We start from the raw sequence: 22,680 nt of genomic DNA on the forward strand, positions 1-22,680 counted from the left end.
AGGTTTATTTCCGAGCAGCTGTGTAGGCACAAAATTGGTGGGCCTAATAAAAGGGTAACTCTACCATTCACTTAATGAATATGAAACAATGAATGGTGGTATCTGATTTACATTTGTCTTATAAAACACCCTAAAGGCCAAAAGCAAAAGTGGTCTATTCCATCATTCTCAGGTCTCCATGTTCTTGGCCACTGGACCGAAAAGGTGTCTGGCACCCAGTCTGTCACCCCGCTGACTCTATCGTAGTCTAATTCACACCTCGCCTCACACCTTGCTCTCTTGCTCTCTACCTCAGTGTCCTCGTTTCCAGTAGATGGACAGAACCAGTGTTTAAAGGCAGCTCAAGATTGTGGTCTGTTCGAGAAGTGTGGTGCACTGCGTGCGGAGTACGTGCTGGCTTGTACCAAGCGTGCAACAGGCTCGGATCGCTGCAACAGACAGAAGTGCCACCGGGCGCTGCGCAGGTTTCTGGAACGTGTACCTGAAGAGTACAGTTTTGGTGTGCTATTCTGTTCCTGCACCGAGCCTTTATGTGGAGAGAGGAGGAGGAAGACCATCGTCCCTTCCTGTTCCTATGAGGAGAAAGATGGACAACCCAACTGCCTGCACCTGGAGAGCTACTGCCTCCGTGATGATCTGTGCAGGTGGGTATATACACACATACACACACACACACACACACACACACACACACAAACACACACACACATAGTGATTCACATATTTTTCTACTATTTAATAATTTGCACATATATTTCAGGTAACTTCTATATAAACTGGTGTCCCACAAGGTTTTGTTTTAGCCCCCCTTTCATTTTACTTTATGAACAGCATCTAAGCTTTAATGTCTATACAGTTTGAACAGTTTGGTCAGATTCTGGTTCTTGTTCTTCTTGTTTTTCTTTTTCTTTTTAATTTTATGATTATATACACTTATTATATGCACTCCGATACATAAACAGGCACTAGCACAAATATATTAATCAACTATTATTAGCAGAGATGCAGCACAGGCCCTGTCATTCACACACACACACACACACACACACACACACACACACACACACACACAAATAAAATCTCTCTATATCTTATATATCTATCTCTTTCTCTCATACTCCGCTTCGTGTCAGGCGGTTAACCACCTCCGCATCATGCATTTAACTCATACCTAGCCATACATATACAGTAAAGTGCTTATATATATATATATATATATATATATATATATATATATATATATATATATATATATATATATATAAATCATTTACTGTGTTGTGTCAATATATTAGATTAGATTACATTAGATTAAACTTTACTGTCATTGTGCATAGATAGAAAGTACAATGCCAATAAAATGCAGTTAGCATCTAACCAGAAATGCAAATAGCAATGTATATAAATAAATAACTCTTATATATCAATATACATATGTATATGCAATAAACATATTATAGGATTGCAAAGCTGCAATATATTACAAATAATACAGTATAAGGTGCAAATGTAAGGTTAAAGACAGAGGGGTATTATTTAAAAATTGACCACAAATGCTAGGTAGAATGTTGTAATTTGTGCAACAAATTGATGCCAAAATAGTGCAGGAACAAACCCTAGAGCTTTGAGGCAGCAGTTATACCATCATGTTGCTTGTTTTTAAATGATTGCATTCTTATAAATGATCTGGCACATAATTATAGCAGTCAAGAAATACCCTGGTGTTTACCACTAAATCCATTAATGAACTAATAAACCCACACAGAAATGTACATACACCTACACCTAAACACACACACACACACACACACACACACACACACACACACACACACACGCACACACACACTGTCAAACACTTATCTTCTATTTTCTATTAGATTTCATGTTTCTCTTTTTTCCCATGTTTTTGTCCTCATTGCTGCCCCCCTTCTCTGCCCTTTCGGTCTAAAAATTGAGTCCCTTTTCCGTTTTTTTGTACAGTGCAGACGGCTGAAAAAGCCTATTCTCACTCTTAGAATGCTTGTTGATTTTTTTTTCCGGTGAAGTTTTCTCCATTCATTTGTGGGCCAATGCATTCAACAAGACACAAACATATTATTCTGTATGGCTAAACTATCCATTCCGAGAACATGAGGAAGAATCAAATGCCAGGACATGGAGCCAGAAGCAGTAATAGTGGTAGGCATGTTGGAGAGTTTAGTGGCCGCACGGCTCAGAGTGATGTCAAGCTGTGGTCGGAAATCTGTCGATGTTTATGGGTAAATGTGTAAATGTGCGAGTTTTAGTTCTACCATTGGATAGAAATGTAAAAAGAATTCTAAAGAAATCATTTATTTTCTCTTGATTTTAATAGGAAATCTAATTGTTATATATATTTTTTATAATGTGATGATTTTTTTAAATGATATTTAATTTGATTGACAACTCCCTCTTTTTTCCTCCCTCTCTTTCTCTCTCTCTTTCTTTTAGATCCAGACTGGCCGATTTCCAGCAGAACTGTCAGCCCTCCTCTTACTCCCCTTCAGGGTGTCTGCGTGAGAGCGGAGCCGTCTGCCTCAAGGCGTATGCTGGACTGATCGGTGAGCAATCATGCGCTGATAAATGTCCTGTGACAACCCACTAGAAGACCACAGCCCCAGGTCCATGCACGTTCAAACTAACTGAGCACAGATGATCCGTGTCACTGTTCTCCAAGTAAAGCAGTTTGAAGGGGACATGTGCGTGTGTGTGTGTGTGCAGATGTATAATATGGTTAAGACCTCCGAACACAAAGGAAGCTGACTGCATATAAGCTTGCACTCAGTGATCTCTTAAGCTGGAGAAAAATAAATTAAGGATAAAATCTTGATTATATTTATAGCAAATGATGATGCATTCAGGTCAATATGTTTGTAGACTCCAAGCTTACATATCATCATCATCATCATCATCATCATCATCATCATCGTCATTATTTCTGAGCATTTGTCCTGCTGTTTTGTGTGTATGCAAGTGCAATCTTTTTTAAATATGTAGATTTATATGTGAAAGAAAAAAAGATTTACATAAAAATATGTAAATCTGGTAGCGATACATGGCAGGGAAAACACATGTCACAGCACATGGGGTTATTTATAGGTGCTCCTGGATTTGTGCAGTGTGTCTGTGTGCACTCTATCCATTCTCAAGGTGTGTTCTGACAATAACATGCTGCAAGTCAAATTTGACCTAAACTCTGAATATATGCAATCAAACTTCAAATGCAACAATCCTCCCTGAGTCTCTTTTAAATAAGCTCACATCAAAAGAAACACAGGTAGGAGGAATTAAAATTCCACCTGGATTATGTGCACTGTTGCAAGAAACGAAACTAGGAACAGCATAGAAATAAAAGGGAATGACAAACACAAAACACTGATTAAGTCAGGGCCACCTGTGTATCCAATGCAGCTGTAGGATATAACAGCATGAGGGGAGCAGAACTATGATAAATGAAGCCAAGTGCTCTTGTATAATTCTTTATTTTGGTTGGTTTTATTATTTTCTTTTAAAGGTAAGTTCTTCAATTTCACTTCCCAGTTGAAAGCAGCCCTGGAGTTTGGCCAACAAATCACTGTTCTGACCTGAAAAAAAAAAAAAAAGATGTTTATGATTAAACTATAATTGAAAAAGTACAAGGTAATGAGAAGGCAAGTCTGACCTTTTTAGTAGACCATTAGTTTATACAACTTTAAAATTACATAAATAAATTTACCTTTGCAGATAGTCTTCAGGAACCAGGGTTTGATCCTTTTTTTTCTGCATGGGTTTCCATGTTGTTCAATGGTTTCCTCTCAATTACTCAAAAAGATTTTTGTCCTTAAGTGTGGATGTATGTGGTACATTGTGGCATGGCATTTAGGGTGTATTCCACCCTGTATTCCACTCGGAATGTTGTTGGTAAGGCAAGAAATGAAAGACCAGGAAAACATTCATATAAAAATGCAAATATGTTTTCCACAAAGGCAAAGCAAAATTTCATATGTCAATAAGAACACGTAGGAAAATGTAGCTGATACAAAAGTTTCTACATCAGTGCTACTTGGAAATAATTCTACTGGGCAGCATTGCTTGCACAAACTAGGTCTGCATGGACTTTTTCACAAAAGTGAATGTCTGATTCATTCAAATCAATGTCTAGATAAACCTGATTAATACCCAGAGCTCTCAGGATAGGCTCTGAATCCACCATGAACAGGACATAGCACTTGCTGAATTTATATTTCAAACTGAACGGGATGGATTTCTTTTAGGTGGTCTTTAACACTTGAGGTTGAAAAATCCAGCATTTGTAAAAAATCATCATTTTTCATCTGTGGCATCTTTTAATAAAATTTTGGTTTCATCCCTTATTATCTGTAATCTTTCCGATTATTACCCAGCTCTCGTATTCCTGTTCACCATTTCATTTCATTGAAATGAGCATGTTTGTCTTGAGCTGAAATATATCTGATTACTGAATACATTTCCTCCAGGACTAGATGCCATTACACAGGTTAAGTAATTAGAAAATGTCCTGGCAGCCTCAAGGGTTTGTGCTAAATCCCCAGTGTGACATGGACCTGAACTACCAGGACATCAGGTTCTTTAATGAAATTAGTCAGAGATGTGTCACATAAACGAGACACGATGTGGCTGCATGTGTTAACATGGTTAGAGCCGAGGGCCGAGTGAGCTGCAGATTCTCCCAGATGGACGTCTGACTGATTAGCCCCTCATTTCTCTCGCTGTCTTTCATATCATATGACATTTTCAGTCTTTTTTAAAAATCTATACCTTCGGTTTCACTGTTTTCATTCATCTCTCTCTTTCTCGTTTTCAATCTTTCTGTCTCCTTGTTGGCAGGTACGATCATGACACCGAACTATGTGAGTAACAGCAGTATGGAAGTGTCTCAGTGGTGTAACTGTGAAGGCAGTGGGAATCAGCTTCAAGAGTGTCTGCGCATCCTGCACATGTTCAACAGCAACACTTGCCTGCGTGAGTGTTACCGCACAAGCCGTTCACATAGCCTGAAGAGCATGTTTAAAAGCGCAACACAATCCAAAATACCAGCCTTTGATGTGTTATACATACATTTTCAGTCTATGCCAGATTTTCTCTTTTTTCCAGGAGGTTTGTCCGTTTGAAAAAAGATGCTGCTATTGCCTACTTTGTGCGTGGGAAGGATAACATTGTTTTTTTTTCTTTTTGTCTATTAGTGTGAGATTAACTAGCCATGGCTTCGGTTGATTCATGTATACAAAATAGAGCAATTAGCACTCGTCTGTAAATGCGTTCAATTGCACTTTGACGTTGTGTGAGCAGAATGTGATTAGATGAAACATATAGGAAGAAGGGTGCTAGTCTTCTCACAATGTTAAATTAAACTTGATAATGGAATTGGCAAAACTAAAATTTTGCCAATTGCATTATCTAGAAAAAAACTATTTATTTATATAAGTATTAGTAGATGCACTATACTTTTATTATTTAGAAAGGGACCAGTAAAAACAGAGGCCAAGGCGTGTCCTGAGAATCACAAAGAATATAGATTAACATGGCGAAGGTAGAGCTGCATCTTCTTGGAGATAGAACAGCAAAAGAATGTTTTAGAAATTTTTTTTTGCACTACAAATACCTGTTTGTGAAAGGGCCATGCATTAGAAGTCATAAAGCAGTTAAAGGTCTGAACCAAAGAAATAAAAGCGAATTACCTCGACCATATTGAATTGCTCAGCGTCATATTTTTTCCATTGCATCGTATTGCATTGATTCGCATTGGATTGATTCAGTTCATAATCTGATCATATCACTGCATCATAATGAAGGTGGATCGTATCGTCTCGCATCAGTAGCTGCTTTACATGTATCTTAATTGTATTGAATTGTTGGCTATGCATTGAGATGTGAATTGCATTGGCCTCAGTCATGGAGATGTAGTACGACTTTTAAGATATATAATTGTAAGATATAGTAATTGTAAGAATATAACCTACACACACATATCATTATTTATTTTAGTATATATTAAGTATATGTATATTACACACACAGCGTATTCAGAACGTTTAAATCTCTTCCACCACCATCCTTGCTACCTTGCTATTTTAATGCATGCCTATAATGCAAACTTATTTTGGGTTCCATACAAGTTGTTTCTTTGAATCCACTCATTATATGGTCTATAAAACAAACAAGCCATTATTATTCTCACATGAATGCCAAAGTGAAAATTCTGTTTATGGCAATGATGTCAAGAAGCGTGCAGTATATTCATTTCAAAGATTTGGCAGCAGTCGACTTTGAGAAATATGTTGACGCTTTAAATGGTTTTACTTATTAATGCATGAGAGTGTATGAGAACTGAGATTAGTGGCAAATGGCCATGGTGGTTGAATTTACTGATGCTGACGGGAGAGAAAACTTCCAATAAAGCTGACTGTCACTCAGATCCACAATACATTAATTGTATTCCTGTTTTAGGATATTAATGACTTCTGCAACCTACATTAATGCAGTCATACTGGAAAAAGGCTTTACCCAAATCTGCCTTTTAAAATGCTAGTGGATTGTGGGTGATAGCAGCAGCTGGTATGAGTTGAGACAGGCCACTCCTTCAAAATATTAATAAATCAGAGTGTTCAACTTAATGGTAATAATGTAAAACCCGCTCCTCCAGTTTAAAGAACCAATCACATGGTTGATTAACAAAAACAACACTATTTCAAGTAACACATTCTAGTAAGAATGTGGTATAAAGTTGAATAAAGCTGAATTAAAATTGTGTCTGTGTTTCTTGTTGTTACAGGTAATGCAATAGAGAACATGGGGAGTGCCAATCCACGGACTGTGGAGGGTACATTGCTCCCTCCCCCTCGCCCCTCCCCTCATCTTCAACACGACGAACTAAACGTCAACTTGTTTGTAGACCTCAACTCGGTGGGTATTGATACTGACACAACAAACAAAACTACTAAACACACCACTCAACACTGACACACCACTGAAAAATCTTTAACACTATACTACTAAACACACTACTCAAGAAACTATAAAATACAATACTTAACACACTATAAAATGTACTACTTAACACACTAATCAACACACTATAAAGCTATACTACTGAACAAACTACTGAACATACTATAAAACTGTATCTCATCAAATTATAAATTTATACTACTGAACATATTAAACAAACTATGAAATTATACTACTGAACATGCTACTCATAAATCTATACTACTAAACGCTATTTAACAAACTACATTTTTGAACACTTCTGAAGTCAATTAAGTATTAAATTATATTATTGAAAAGCCTACTGAAGACACTGCTAAAAGTAATATTTAATTATTAAATACTGAAAAAATACATAGCATAACTAAATATTTCTAACTTCTAACTTCTTTCTACACACTACTGCCCTAGTCAAAAGCTATACAACTAAACATACTTGTTAACAATCTCTAAAACACTACTGAACAACCTGTACCACTTAAAATGCTACTTAACAAACACTAATGAACATATGACAAATACTACTGAACATGCTACTCAAGAAACTGTGCTATTGAACTCTACTCAACAAACTATAAATAAATTACTTAACAAACTACACTAATGAACATGCTACTTAACAAACTATACTATTGAACTTTACTCAACAAACTATAAAACACATTATTTAACAAACTACAGCCACTCTCAGTGCCGGTCCCAAGCCCGGATAAATGGGGAGTGTTGCATTAGCAAGGGCATCCAGCGTAAAAACATGTTCCAAATCAAACATGCGGAGGATCCGCTGTGGCGACCCCTGACGGGATTAGCTGAAAGAAAGTTTATTTAACAAACTACACTAATGAACATGCTTCTTAACAAACTATACTACTGAACACTACTCAACAAACTATAAAATACATTACTTAAACTACACTACTGAACATGCTACTCAACAAACTATACTACTAAACATGCTTCTCAACAAACTATAAAATACATTACTTAAACTACACTACTGAACATGCTACTCAACAAACTACACTACTGAACATGCTACTCAACAAACTACACTACTAAACATGTTTCTCAACAAACTATAAAATACATTACTTAAACTACACTACTGAACATGCTACTCAACAAACTACACTACTGAACATGCTACTCAACAAACTATACTACTAAACATGTTTCTCAACAAACTATAAAATACATTACTTAAACTACACTACTGAACATGCTACTCAACAAACTACACTACTGAACATGCTACTCAACAAACTACACTACTAAACATGCTTCTCAACAAACTATACTACTGAACACTAAACAAACTATAAAACACATTACTTAACAAACTATACTACTGAACATGCTACTCAACAAGCTATAAAATACATTACTTAACATGCTACTCAACAAACTCTAATACTTAACTGGATACTAGTCAACAAACTATAAAATACATGATTTAAACTACACCACCGAACATACTATATAACAAATACTACTGAACACTACTCAACAAACTCTAAAATACATTACTTGACAAAATACACTACTGAACATGCTTCTTAACAAACTATACTACTGAACAATACCCAACAAACAATACTACTGAACACTACTCACCAAGCTGTACTATGTTACATGCGACTCACCAAACTATACTACTGAAAATGCTGTTCAACGTACACAGTACTTAACAAACTACTATTTTTCTGAACAGTTTTTAAACACTATTAAATTATATTTTTGAACACACTCCTGAAGACACTACCCAGTAGCTACTGTTAAACTAAACTACTGAACAAAATAAATAACATACTTAAACATGTAAAAACAAAAATGATGATTTCACAATTAAAATCTATACTACTACACACTTCTCCGAAAACAAATAAATAAATCTACTGAAGGCGAAGTAGATAATAAAATATCAAACTAAACTATTAACCTGAATGATTAGATGATGATTAGAGCAGGGCACATTCCCCACCATTACACCCTACTGAATAGCTGAGCCAATGTACATAAATTAACTTTGTTGAACACTTGTGAGTGACTATTAGCTGACACAATAACACACAATAGAGTGTGACTGTCAGTTTACATACAGAACCCCACTGTGGGCCTGCTCTTTTAAATGCAGTAATTCTGGCTTTGGAACGGGGTGTTTGACAGAACGCATGGCTGATCAGGAGCACAGCCAAGACAAAGTCACAGCCCAGTGCTCTGAAAACCTCCAACAGGAAGAGCTGTGTGTGAACCAGACCGCGTTAATTGAATATCCTATACAATAGATGCGACAAGAGCAGCTTTATTATTCGACACTACAGATTTAAGAGCATACTTTAATTAATGCTAACACACTGGTGTACACGCGAGTTTCATCTCAGCTACATGAACATCATCTCCACCCACTGAGTTATAATCACATCACTGCAATTCAGAGTGATAAGTGTCACATAACACAACTACCCAAACTACTACACACAACTACATCTAACTACCCAAACTACTACACTTAACACAACTACACATAACAAGAAATGTGCTACACACAACTACACTTAACTGAACAAACTAATTCAGTTAACAACTACACAAACTACTACACATAACTAGACAAACTATTACACACACTACTACACTTAACTACACACACACACACTACTACACTTAACTACACAAACTACCACACATACTACTATATGTAACTACACAAACTATTACACACTACTACACCACACCACTGCACATGACAAATATACATAACACTATTACACAATCTAATACACATAACACAAATATTCAAACTACTACACATAACACAACTACACATAATACAACTACAAAAACACATAATGGAACTACACAAACTATGACCAAACACAACTAAGCATACTATTAACATAAAACTACACAGATTATAAAAACAACACAACCACACAAACCACAAATGTGACAGCTGACAGACTGTTTGGTTGTAGCTATTTGTGTTTGTAGATGTCCTGTAAATGACCTTAACTTTGGAACATTGTGTAAGTGTTGCAGTCTAACCTTCTTTCAACCCTTCAAACACATTACATTCTGAGCGCATCCTCAGGTAGTTAAAGGAATCCATTTTAACTCTACATTTGTTACATTTTTCCAGCAGAGCTGCTGTTTATAATTCATGGTAATTGATATATAGCCCTAAAAACTAAGACAGCGAATCTGAGTGGAAGGCTTTTTCAGTCAGCACTGGGATGGTCGTAGGTAGGGCCCTACATCCAAATGGCCCACACTGCCACGTCCAATTACTGAGGCCTCCATCCCTCAAGCTAATGACTCTTGTACGAAATTAAATCAATATTGATCTGGTGCGCTCTTTGCTGTGTTCTCAGATTATATTGGGTCTCGGAATAAGAGCCGACCGCCAACATTTCATCAGTGTGACGAAAGCTCGGTGGCAGTGTTACAGGCTATGAATGTTAATCTGTATCCATTTTGGTTGACTCTTTTCTCATCGTAATGTTTAAATTTACAGGCCAACTCGTGTGAGTTAAATGGCCACTCATCTGTTCATGAGCACGTCACAGCTCAGGGACCTACATCATTATTAGCAATTACAGCTGGGGGATCAAAATGGACATGTCAATTCTAGTCAAGTTTATTTGTATAGCAGTTTTCACAATGAAATTTGTCTCAAAGCAGCTTTAAAAATCAAGGTGAATAATGTGTATTTATCCCTGATGAGCAGCCTCGGAGACTGTGGCAAGGAAAAACTTCCTTAGATGTTATGAAGAAGAACCCTCAGAGGAACCAGACTCAAAAGGGGAACCCATCCTCATTTGGGTGACATCAAGAGTGTGATTACAGTCTTTAAACAATACAATACAAAACACTGGAGAGTGAGATCTAACATAAGCACCGGAGTGTAAGACTATGAGTAATGTCCTTTCTACCGTTTTATACAGTCATTTGAGATTATGTAATCAGGAGCTACTGAGTAACTCAAAAAAAAAATTGCTCAACAGTTAAGATCATCATAGATCCAACACCAGCTTCTCCATGCCAGAGCCTTTATACACTCAAAGAGGTTCAATGTCCAAATACTAGATGAAGTGGAATCCAAATGGGGCTGGTACGTCTCTAGATTGTTCGGGATGTTTGTGGGCATCTACTTCTTTAAAGGTCTATAATCTTCATGAGGTGGGACACGACTGGACCTGGCGCAACCTCAGGATGCTTCGAGATGTGAAGAGAAAGAGAAGCAGTGGAGTGTGTCTGAGCCCCGAACACTGTCAGGAAGACTATTCCAAAGTAGGAGCTAAATGTGAGAATGATCTACCACCTTTAGTGGACTTTGCTATTCTAGGAACTACTAGGAGTCCAGAGTTTTGAGATCTCAAGGAGCGTGACGGATTGTAGTGTGTTAGAAGACTGGATAGATACATAGGAGCCAAACCTTTTAGTTTTTTATAAGTTGCAGTAGTTTGTAGTCGATTCAAAAATTAACAGGTAGCCAGTGTAGGGATGATAAGATTGGGGTTATGTGATCATATTGAACTCTGGCTGCTGCATTCTGGACAAACTGTAGCTTGTTTATTAATGATGCAGGACAACCACCTAGTAATGCAATACAATAGTCCAGTCTGGAGGTCACAAATGCATGGACGAACTTCTCTGCATCAGATATAGACAACATGTTTTTTAGCTTAGCAATATTTCTAAGGTGGAAGAAGGCTGTTTTTGTAATATGTTTTTTATGATTTTCAAAAGACAAGTTGGTGTCTAAAATAACTCCCAGGTCTTTTACTGTTGAACTAGTAGTTACAGAACATCCTTCTAAATGCAGGTTGAAATGCTGGAGCTGGTCTACTGGTTTCTGGGCCGATGAGAAAACAATCTCTGTCTTTATCAGAATTTAATAATAGAAAGTTATGTCATCCAATCTTTTAATTCTTTAACACACACAGTTAACCAAGCCCATTGAGATGTTTTGTCTCGTTTTGATAAGTATCATCAGCATTACAGTGGAAGCTAATCCCATACCTTCTGATTATATTTCCCAAGGGATGTATGTATATTCTGATATATATATATATATATATATATATATATATATATATATATATATATATATATATATATATATATATATATATGCTTTTTTCTTTTTTAATAGTTTAGAGATGTTAACCAAAGTTAGTTTTTAGTTGTCTGCCCATTACCAATCAAACATCAGGGGTATGGTGTCTAATCTAAAAAGAACTTCTATTTATTTAAGAGTAAATAAATAAATATATAAATAAATAAATAAAAGCAAAAATTATTAGAAAAATGAGAAAAAATAAATAAATGCAAAAAAAAGAATGAATGCATGTTGAAATAAATGAAAATATAAAAATAAATGCAAAACAAACAGAAAATCAATGCTGCAGTGAATAAAATGAAAAAAAAAAATGCTGAATAAAGATAAATATTTCTGTCAAAAAGAAAGGACATAATTAAATTACAGCCTTTATACATTTCTTTATCATTTTAGAATTACAAAATGTATTTCTTTATTTAAACTATGTTTAATTCAAATATTTAATTTTAACTTGCAAAGCTATTAAACTGTTCTAAACCAGCTCTAAGTTTATATGTGAGTGTAGCTGAGGAGTTTGTAAATGTTTTAGAAAATAGTAGGTTAGAACTTTCAATATGTCAGGAATATGTTTACATAACACAAACCTCACACACTTTAGGACAAGCATAATGAATTTTATTACTTGAAGACATGACTGTGGACATCTGTATCATTGAGCTGAACCAGCTTGATATTAATTGGCGCATAAAAGACATGGTTAGTGTGTTTATTTTTGTTGGTCCAGCTTGATTGACTCACTAGATAAACATTTTAAGTCTTTGAAAAACACATTAAAAATGTTCATTCTCTCCAACATTCTATTAAAGCCAGGATTCAGACCTCTAGCTTTCAATAGAGAGTCTGCTATGCTTTGTGAAAAATTATAATTGCCAACAAGAACGGGAAGTTTTTATTAATGCAATATTGGTTCCCTGGTGGTCTAGTGGTTAGGATGCGGCGCTCTCACCACTGTGGCCCGGGTTCGATCCCTGGTCAGGGAACCAACCCCAGCCATTAGGGTTACACAAGCCTTAGTGCCGGTCCCAAGCCCGGATAAATGGGGAGGGTTGCGTTAAGAAGGGCATCCAGTGTAAAAACATGTGCCAAATCAAACATGCGGCTAGTCTGTTGTGGCGACCCCTAACAGAAGAAGCCGAAAGAAAGTTTATTGCAAAAAGTATTCTACAAAAAATTCTGAAAAAGACCCACAAAACACACTAAAATGTGTATATTTCAATGCCATGGCACGGTGTCAAAGATTTCGCTTTCTTGTAAATCTGCATAGAGCAATATGAATACCCAGATTGTAACTTTGAAGATTCTGAAGCTACTGACCAGAAAGGTGGACAATAGGCTATCTGATTGCATGGCTAATTTTTTGCCGCATACTGAGCTACAGATCCTGTGTCTTTCTTGAAAGGTTTATCATCTTCATGGCCGCAAGGGTCAGGCTTGATGGGATATTAGGCTAGAATTTGGATTAGGAATAAAGCTATTCTTTTTTTAACAGTGGTCAATAAAAGGTCAGAGGCCAACACACATTTAAAAGACAAATGCCATTTTATTTGTCTTTTTATAGCACTATAGATTTTTTTTTAGCATGGATGGTTATATGAATATAATTAGTTCTCTCTCTCTCTCTCTCTCTCTCTCTCTCTCTCTCTCTCTCTCTCTATCTATCTATCTATCTATCTATCTATCTATCTATCTATCTATCTGTCTGTCTATCTACAGTATCTGTGTGTGTGTGTGTGTGTGTGTGTGTGTGTGTGTGTGTGTGTGTCTTCACTAGTGTGTGCATATACTCAGAGTGCAGGGGCTCAAAGATAATCTGGGCTTCCAGACAAAAAGGATTCAATTCTGTTTCTGCCGTCACTTTTAGCTCCCTTTCTCAGTCAAATCAAACTCTCTTCACGAAATGTCTCTTTTGCTGTCTTTTCTTGATCTCTCTCACTCTGTCTTCTTCCCATTCTTCTTCACGTGTACGTCTCTTTCGCTCTCTTTTGCTCTGTGAAAGGATTAGTCAGAGGTGTTTGCAGGAGGCAGTGCATCAATCAGTCTTTATCAGTATTAATTTATTCATGCCCATCTGTCACTCTCTCTCACTCTCCCCTGTTATCATTACTTCTTAATCCCTGTCTCTGTAACACTCTCAGTCACTCTCTCTCTCTCTCTCTCTCTCTCTCTCTCTCTCTCTTTCTGACTGTCTCCAGGCTTCCTCACATTAGACAGGTTGGTGTCGGACAGGTTGCTCCTTTCATGTTATCCCGAACGCCTCTTTTCCCTCACCTCTGTCTCTCTTTCTATAAAGACACACAGTTGATTTTTCTGTTTTCCTTCTCTCTTGGTACCAGGTTGAAGAGAGCGAGGAGGAAAAGAATGAGCACGAAGAAGAGATTGATCCAGTGGATGAGTTCAACGTCATCCCTCCTTTCCCAGAGAAGGCCACAGTCACCGATTTGGGTTCAGAGACGGGCAGAGTTCAAGGCCAGGCCTCGTGCCTTTCAGTCTCCATTTATCTGCTTCTTCTCCTGCTGCTGCTCGCTACCCTCAGCTGGGGGTAGACACCACCACTCTTCATCCTCATCCACACTTACACATATACACTTACATCTGCACACACCCTCCTCGAAATACTCACTCACACCCACTCTAAGACTCAAAGACTTTAATACTGAGGGTTGGAGAGAAGGCACAATGAAAAATGAAAAGAGAAGAAGAGGACAGAGCACAGGAAAGTCCTTTCATACCCACTCCCGCCCTTTCCTATCACTCTGTTTCTCCTTCTTAGCCAAGAGGGCTGTGCGTAGCTCGCCGATCGCAGCTCGTTCCCCAAGAAGTCGCTCTCTGAATCTGATTCTGTGCCAGTTGTTTGGGAAATTGTTTAGGAATCACGATTTATGGTTCATGACTCATTAGACTGAATGGAATCGGATATATTTAACGCCTGACTGTCATTGAGTGAAACAGTGAATCAGTAATGTGATGTATCTGTTGTGTAATTCTCCTTTCGCTTTGCTGAGGTTGGCTAGCCGTCAGTCAACTTGCGCCGCTGTTTGGGAATTGCTGTATCGCTTCCGTCCAGTGGCACAGCCTCGTACAAGTGCACAGCTTGTTCTTTTATTATTATTTTTTGTACTTTTCATTTACACACCTTGTGCGTTTTCTCATTGCTGGAGCTTTCAAAGTGTGTGTGTGTGTACAGAATGTTTGCACTTTGTCAACACACAAAACAGACCTCTCACAATATGTGTCCACTTGCAAGTTCACCACGCTGCGTCCTATTTATTTCCACTGGTGTGGTGACTCTGATTGTCTTCTTTGCTAGAATACAGTTTGATTTCCCTTATGTGGCAAATTATAATTATTGTAAAGTACCTCAATGCTTTTAAGATGGGAAATTTTTAATACATATTATATATTATATATTAATCTGGCTATCTAATCAAGTACATTAGCAAAACATGAACATCTAGCTAGTTAATAGGGCTATAAAGGAACGGTAGTTAAAAGTAAAAAATACTAGCCAGACTAAAACATATTTACTTTTTTGCAAATATTGAGAACTGAGAAATCTAATGAGGCTACTTTTACTCTCATCAGAATTTTAGATTTTTTTTTTTTATATTTCATTGTGAAAACTATTCAATAAAGCTAGCAAATTATCTAGCTAGTGTTGCTCATAAGGGTTGCTATTACAGTTCACCAGTTAGGAGTGCTAGGATAATGCTTCTCTGTTCTGCTTTCTGCTACCACAGTTAGTACAGCAGATACCAGAATGCAGCAGATATAATCCTTTTAAAAAATATTTATTTATTTAATTTTGAATACATAGGAAAAAAAATATCGCTGATACTAGCTAATGAGCCTTGACTAGCTGTAAAATAAGCTTGCTAGCATTGCAAGATTAAGGTTGTCATGAGAGGACAATACAGTAGTTAACTAGTGTTAAAAATACTGGTTAAAACAAGGATAATGGAAGGACAGAAGAGGAAATAAATGTGAAAGGCTTTTTTTTAAAGTTTTACTTAAGAAACTTTTAACTAGCTTGCTAATAAGCCTTGGTTGCTAGTGTTGTAAAAGAGGATTTGTCTAGCCAAATTAAGTACAATTAGTGTAACTAGCTGGTTTTACTGAGGTGTAAATTAACATAGAATTAGCTAAAGCTAATAGCGATTGGTAGTTAGCACTAGGTATTAAAACAAAAAAAGAAGTTTTTACAGTAAATAAGTTTCTGTTATGCTCTAGCTGAGCTACTTATTGTTTTGGGTATAGCTACTAGAACATCTAGCTAACACAACAGCAGATTTGGATGGAGAAGTGTTTTTGAAAGCATTACATTTAGGGCTGACTGGATCAGGCACCACACCAGAAATCTTATTTCTATTTAATTTTTAATAAACATGTATAAAAAAATGTTGTTTATCATGCCTGACAAAAAAACCCACAGCTGGCTGATTAACCTTTTATGGCATAATTAGCAAAGTGGACAGATAATGCATGCTAAGTTTACAACATCTAAACATTTCAATAAATAAACACACACACCAACAAATTCACCCAGATTTAATGTTTGCTCTTGATCCGTGTGAAATTTAATATGAAATTAAATAAAAAAAAGTATTATAAAATATATAAAGTAGCCAACACTTGATTCTTCTAAAGACTAGTTCATGAAAAAAATACATCAAATCTGTTTGCTCACAAATACAATGAGCATAGGAACAGTGGATGCGAAAATGCAAGTAGATACGTATTGTTAGAGTTGAAATTGTTTGTCTTAGGTAAAGTTTCTGGTACACACACACACACACACACACACACACACACACACACACACACACACACACACACACTCTTGATCTTTCATACACACACACACACACACACACACACACACACACACACACACGTGCGGCGTGACCCTTCATCAGTGCAGATGCAAGCGCTTTTTCCTTTATTGCTCTATCTGCGCTGTACTTTAATTTTTAGAGTCAGCACAGATTGTGGACTCTAACCAGGGGCATAAATATTAAAAGTACACACACACACACACACACACACACACACACACACACACACACACACACACACACACACACACGACTGATACGACTAATAAAGCCAAAATAAATACGTACATACACATATACACAAGCATGTAAATAAAATAAAAATAAAAAAATAAAATAAAATAAAATAAAATAAAATAAAATAAAATAAAATAAAATAAAATAAAATAAAATAAAATAAAATATAGGAGTGAAGATGTGAGTGCACAGCAGGTGTTGGGGGTCCAGTCTGGGTTTGGAACCTGAGGGAGGAAGCTATTCAGCAGCCGGAGATAATGGGGTTATAACGCAAACTGTTTATCTTGTTGTGCGTTGTTGGGGGAAAAATTGCCTTTGATGGAGCATGGGGGGGTATATAGAGATAGGGAGGTGAGGAAAAAAGAAGAAAAGAGAGACCCTCCAGCACAAACATACAGTCAAACATCCCGAGCTCTTTTTTTTTGGTTGTATAAATCTATTGCTGACACTAATGGTTTTTTGTGTGTATGTCTGAGCATGCCAGAGCATCTTTCCGTCCTCATCCGGAGGGGTTTTAATGTAGGAGGGTTATTAAAGAACACCCCCTTCCCCTCCCCTCCCCCACCAACTCCCCCAACATCCGCTTTGGTCTTAACCCCTCTATTGTGCCAGTTCACAGGGATCTAATTCAAGGCAAAGAGGTCATCTGCTGCTCGCTTTCTTGCTCTTTCTGTCCTATTCAGAGCAAACGCCTCGCATTACACCACGTACACGTCTTAACAATGACCTCCCCAAATTGGTCTATTATACTGCAGGAATAGAATATAGGCAGAGCACTGATCGAACTCTTATTTCGCCATCGGGGGGACGAAGGTCAGCACTTGTGTTGTCGCCGTTGTTGTTTTTTTCTTCCAAATATCGAATTCGATTTAAGCGACAAATTAAATTGTCAGCAAAAGAAATTAATAGTGTTTAGGAGTTAAGGTGGACAAACACATTACACCCTAACATTACTATATATATATATATATATATATATATATATATATATATATATATATATATATAATGCAGCAGAACATGGAGACAAGTTTGTAATATTGCAAGCAATCATTTCTGCTATGATTCAGCAATTTGTGTTTTTGGTGTCTGGAGATGATGAGGAAAAGAAAGCGTTTGCAAAATATCTCAGCTCTGCACAAAGACTGTTGCAGAGATGAATTAACATCGGTTATTTGATCTGGAACCAAATTTTTTCTTTAATACATGAAGGAAAGAAAAGGATTTTTGCTCCTAGTCCTTAAGTTTATCTTGTGTCCTTTTCCTCATTCTTTTGCTTTTTCTCATTAAGTATTATTATACTATAAATCAATGATATATCTACATATAATATAACTATATAAATATATATATATATATATGTATTTGTGTGTGTGTGTGTGTGTATAGTTACTTGCAAATAATTTTTTTAAAGAAATACCATTTGTGTCAAGAGAAACTAAATTTCTTCTGTTTAATAAAGAAATCTACAAAAGGAAAATAAATTAATCTGGCTTTGTATTGCAAAAAAAATCTAAACATAAAACATATATAAATATATACTGAGTGCTAGATTTTACTTAGCAATTACATGACACCCCGAATGCTTGAAGGTTTTCCACCTTAATAATGCATAAAAGACTGCAAAGTTTGGGAGTATCTGAAAATCCCTAAATGGTCAGGGAGAGAGGAAAATATATATATAGAGAGAGAGAGGAAGAGAGAGAGAGAGAGAGAGAGAGAGAGAGAGAGAGAGAGAGAGAGAGAGAGAGAGAGAGAGAGAGAGAGAGAGATGATCTATTGTTTCTAGTCATTTAAAAAAGAAAATGACCCCAATATCATTAATTGAGTCGGTCCATGCCTCCGGTATTAAAAGTATTTTTGCGGAAGGACCAGAGACGTGATGTGATCTAAAACATGGAGCCTATTTATTACCCATATATATTTTTCGCAGCAACTTCATTTGCCCACGTAAATTGAATTTGAGATTTGGACGGAGACATGGACATCACCACTGACGCTGCAGTGCTCATCCAATCAGAGGCCTTAATTAAGAACACGCACGTTTGGCGGCGGGAAGATTGACGTGTGTGTCCAGATGCCGCTCAGCTCGTGTGATGGCTGGTGTAATTTTTTAATTGCTGTCACTGAGTAAAGATCACAGCGTGATATAAAGACATGAGGCAGTGTGAGCTATGTCCTCGCCTTACAGTAGTACACTTCTTTTTTTTTCTTTTTTTTTTTACTCAAACAAACAAACAAGCCATGCGTTAAATGACTGCAGATAGCAGGATATCAGAGGCACTGAGGCAGAGCGCTGAGTGTCGGCTGAATATTTTTTTATACCTTTTTTGTCTTTATGTGAATGTGAGCCGTTACTACACAGTGTAAACACATCCAGCTTCAATGTGTTAATGTTTAGCTTTAATACACTGATTCAGAGAAAGAGAGAAAGAACAGAAAGGGAGAAAAACTGAATATCTGAGAAAGAACAAGAGAGACTTGCTAGGTGAAAAAAAGAGAGAGAGACCCAAGAATGAAAAAGAAAGACAGAGATAAAGAACAATAGATATACAGTCAAAAGAAAGACAAGTGGCAAAAAGAGACAGAGAAATAGAGATATGCAGAAAGACAGACAGGCTGAAAGACAGATGAATGAAAGCAATATAGACAGCGAAAGAAACAGACAGATTTCCAGTAAAGGCTATAGAGAGAAAGAGAGACAGACAGAATGACAGACTAAAATAAAAGAGAGACACTGACAGGAGAGTGAGAAAACAGGCAGAAAATAAGGTAAAGAGGTAAGGAGAGAGAACTAGAAAGAGAAAGAGAGAGAGAGAGAGAGAGAGAGAGAGAGAGAGAGAGAGAGAGAGAGAGATTTAAAGTAAACAACAGAAACAGAGAGAGAAAATGTTTAAATGAGCAGAGACAAACAGACAGAAAGAGAGACAGAGAAAGGAAGACACAAACATGCATGCAGAGAGAAAGACAGAGCCTGGTATAAGCTGGAGTGAGTGAGACGGATACAGATACTGTGGAAAGTGAAAGAGATTAAGAACAATAACAGAAAGAGAGGGAGACAGGGAGAGAGAGAGGAAAGTTGAAGAAAAGAATAACAGGAAAAAGCCAAAGCACGAGCGAAAAAGATATAGGGTATAAACAGAGGAGAGGCAGAAGGCTTGTGAGAGGATTAGGAGTTCTCAGAGTGGGAAAGATTGCACAAGGATGAAAGACTGAGGAAAAGTCAACGTGAGAGTGAAAGAGAGATCGAGAAAGAGAGAGAGAGAGGGGGAAAAGAGAGCATCAGCAAGGCTGAAATAAGCTTTCCTAGTAAAGGCTGTGTGCTGCAAATGAAACAGGAGCATCTGACTACACCACTAATACAAATACTAGGTCTCACACACACACACACACACACACACACACACACACACACACACACACACACACACACCTTGTTTAGAGACTACAGCATTCAGACGCCAAGCTTTCTCTTTTCTATCGCTCACACAAGCTTTCAAACACTTACACCCCCTCAATTTCTTTTCCTCCCTCCCTCCCTCCCTCCCTCCCTTTCTTTCTTTCTTTCTTTCTTTCTTTCTTTCTTTCTTTCTTTCTTTCTTTCTTTCTTTCTTTCTTTCTTTCTTTCTTTCTTTCTTTCTTTCTCTCAGTGTCTTTTATCCTGCAGCATTGCCATGTGCTCAGTGGACTGTATCGCTCTCTGTTCCACCCTACACTACATCCCCAATTACATGACCATAATTAACATCGCTAATGTTTCCCTAATGAAGAACATTCTCGAAAGAGAAAAAAAAAATTCACCCCAAACACCAAGGCCGTATCAAATCCAGCCGAGTGCATGTAACACTTATTCAGAACACAAAAAGCTTTATTTTGTCCTAATTGACGCCTCCCGGCTTTCGACCGCCATTTTATTTGGGTCATTGGGAATTCTACATTAGTATGTAATGGTGAAAGTGGTGACACCAGTGCATTGTTTTCACCAAGTTTTTTCCCCTTCTTTCTTTCTTTCTTTCTTTCTTTCTTTCTTTCTTTCTTTCTTTCTTTCTTTCTTTCTTTCTTTCTTTCTTTCTTTCTGTCGTTTGCCCTTCTTTATCTGTGTTGACACTGTACTTTAGTGTTTCACGCTCCACTGTTGACTGTGCACACATTCGCAGACCATAGACAGATGTGCGCTGCAGCACGTACGGACCGTTCACGACATGTCATCGCTCGCCCTGTGAACGCTTTTGTGGTTTGACAGCAGATGTTCCATCAACTATAAAAAATATTGTAGAAATAATAGAAAAATATTTCGCTTTTTTTATTCCTGGTGGAAAATTTGAGAATGTGATCTATACAAAAGTTACCTTGAAACCCTCAAAAACACACCGCACCCATTCTGCTGATCACCCATTTTAGATTGTAAATCTTTTTACAATTGATGGCACAAATTAAAAAAGATTTAGTGTAAGTGGACATTATATATGGTGTTGCAAGGCCTTAATTCACATAAAATTTAAGTAAAAATAATAAGACTGGACCCCATCTGAGTCAGCAGGTGGACTAAAAATATTACAAAGCCACCTTGTTGTTAAATCATGCTGTTGAACTTGCATCATACAAATAAAAATTCATATGTATCTGTTTTTTTTTCCCCAATCCACACGCAAGACTAAGTTCAGTGCTCCAGCATGAGGCTACTGTCTTTAGTTAGTTCCTCTTGTCTTTATGGGTTTTCTCTGGGTTATATGGTTTCCTTCCTTCTTAAATACAAAAGACCTGGTAGCTTGGCTTCTACAAATCACTACTTGGTTTAGAATAAGTGTTTCAATGTCTGTGTACTGTATGTGTGTGAATGTCGCCTTGAAATGAACTGACTGTGCAGTGTATTCTAATATATGTTTCCAGTGCAAACCTGGAATAAATGGGTGAAAACTGGTTAAATCGGATAGCAAACAGGGATTTATGTTGACTTTTCTAAATATCAAATTAAATTTGTGGTAAATTAGCTCCTCAAGTCACAACCTCAATGTAGAAGATATCTACTTAGACGTGAGAGAAGAAAACCCTGACTGGGTTAATTTTTCTTTCTAGTAACGTCTTACTTACTGGCATAGAGCAAGGTCTGATTCTGTAAATATTACAGTAAATTAATAGAGAGATGGGTAGCACTTCCCTTGACAAGGATAAAAGAGGTGTGGATAGTGGCCTGCGTCGCATATACGGTTAAGGCACTACCACCTACTTCGTGGCATCTCTAACGTGAATTTCCCTCTGGGATGAACAAAAAGTGATCTATATATTTGTATATTAAAATTGTTTTATTATTTTTTCTTTTGCCAGAAATGTTACTGAAATGTTACTAGAAACCCCTCACATACACACCCAGTTTACATCCTAGAATCAACCCTGTATCCACTACACATGTGCAGTATCCCTGCTATACATATTCCTAACTGAAATGTCCTTTAATAAAGGAGA

The 22,680-nt window shown here is 37.0% G+C and overlaps 1 protein-coding gene and 1 non-coding gene across 2 annotated transcripts in view; both read left to right on the forward strand.

The window, feature by feature from the left end:
* gfra3 (GDNF family receptor alpha 3) overlaps positions 1-20,041 on the forward strand; it is a 51,974-nt gene extending 31,933 nt beyond the window's left edge. Inside the window, exons 4-8 of the mRNA XM_046859854.1 lie at positions 296-644; positions 2,473-2,582; positions 4,867-5,001; positions 6,812-6,942; positions 14,482-20,041. Of these exons, the coding sequence (XP_046715810.1) occupies positions 296-644; positions 2,473-2,582; positions 4,867-5,001; positions 6,812-6,942; positions 14,482-14,691 (935 nt within the window). The 3' untranslated portion in view covers positions 14,692-20,041. The remainder of the gene's footprint in view (positions 1-295; positions 645-2,472; positions 2,583-4,866; positions 5,002-6,811; positions 6,943-14,481) is intronic.
* Positions 20,042-22,344: 2,303 nt separating this feature from the next.
* On the forward strand, positions 22,345-22,471 carry LOC124393005. The gene has a single exon (XR_006927278.1). It is a non-coding gene; the product is annotated as a U6atac minor spliceosomal RNA (small nuclear RNA).
* Positions 22,472-22,680: the final 209 nt, after the last annotated feature.

Source organism: Silurus meridionalis, chromosome 10 (genome assembly GCF_014805685.1).
Source record: "Silurus meridionalis isolate SWU-2019-XX chromosome 10, ASM1480568v1, whole genome shotgun sequence".
NCBI lineage: Eukaryota > Metazoa > Chordata > Actinopteri > Siluriformes > Siluridae > Silurus > Silurus meridionalis.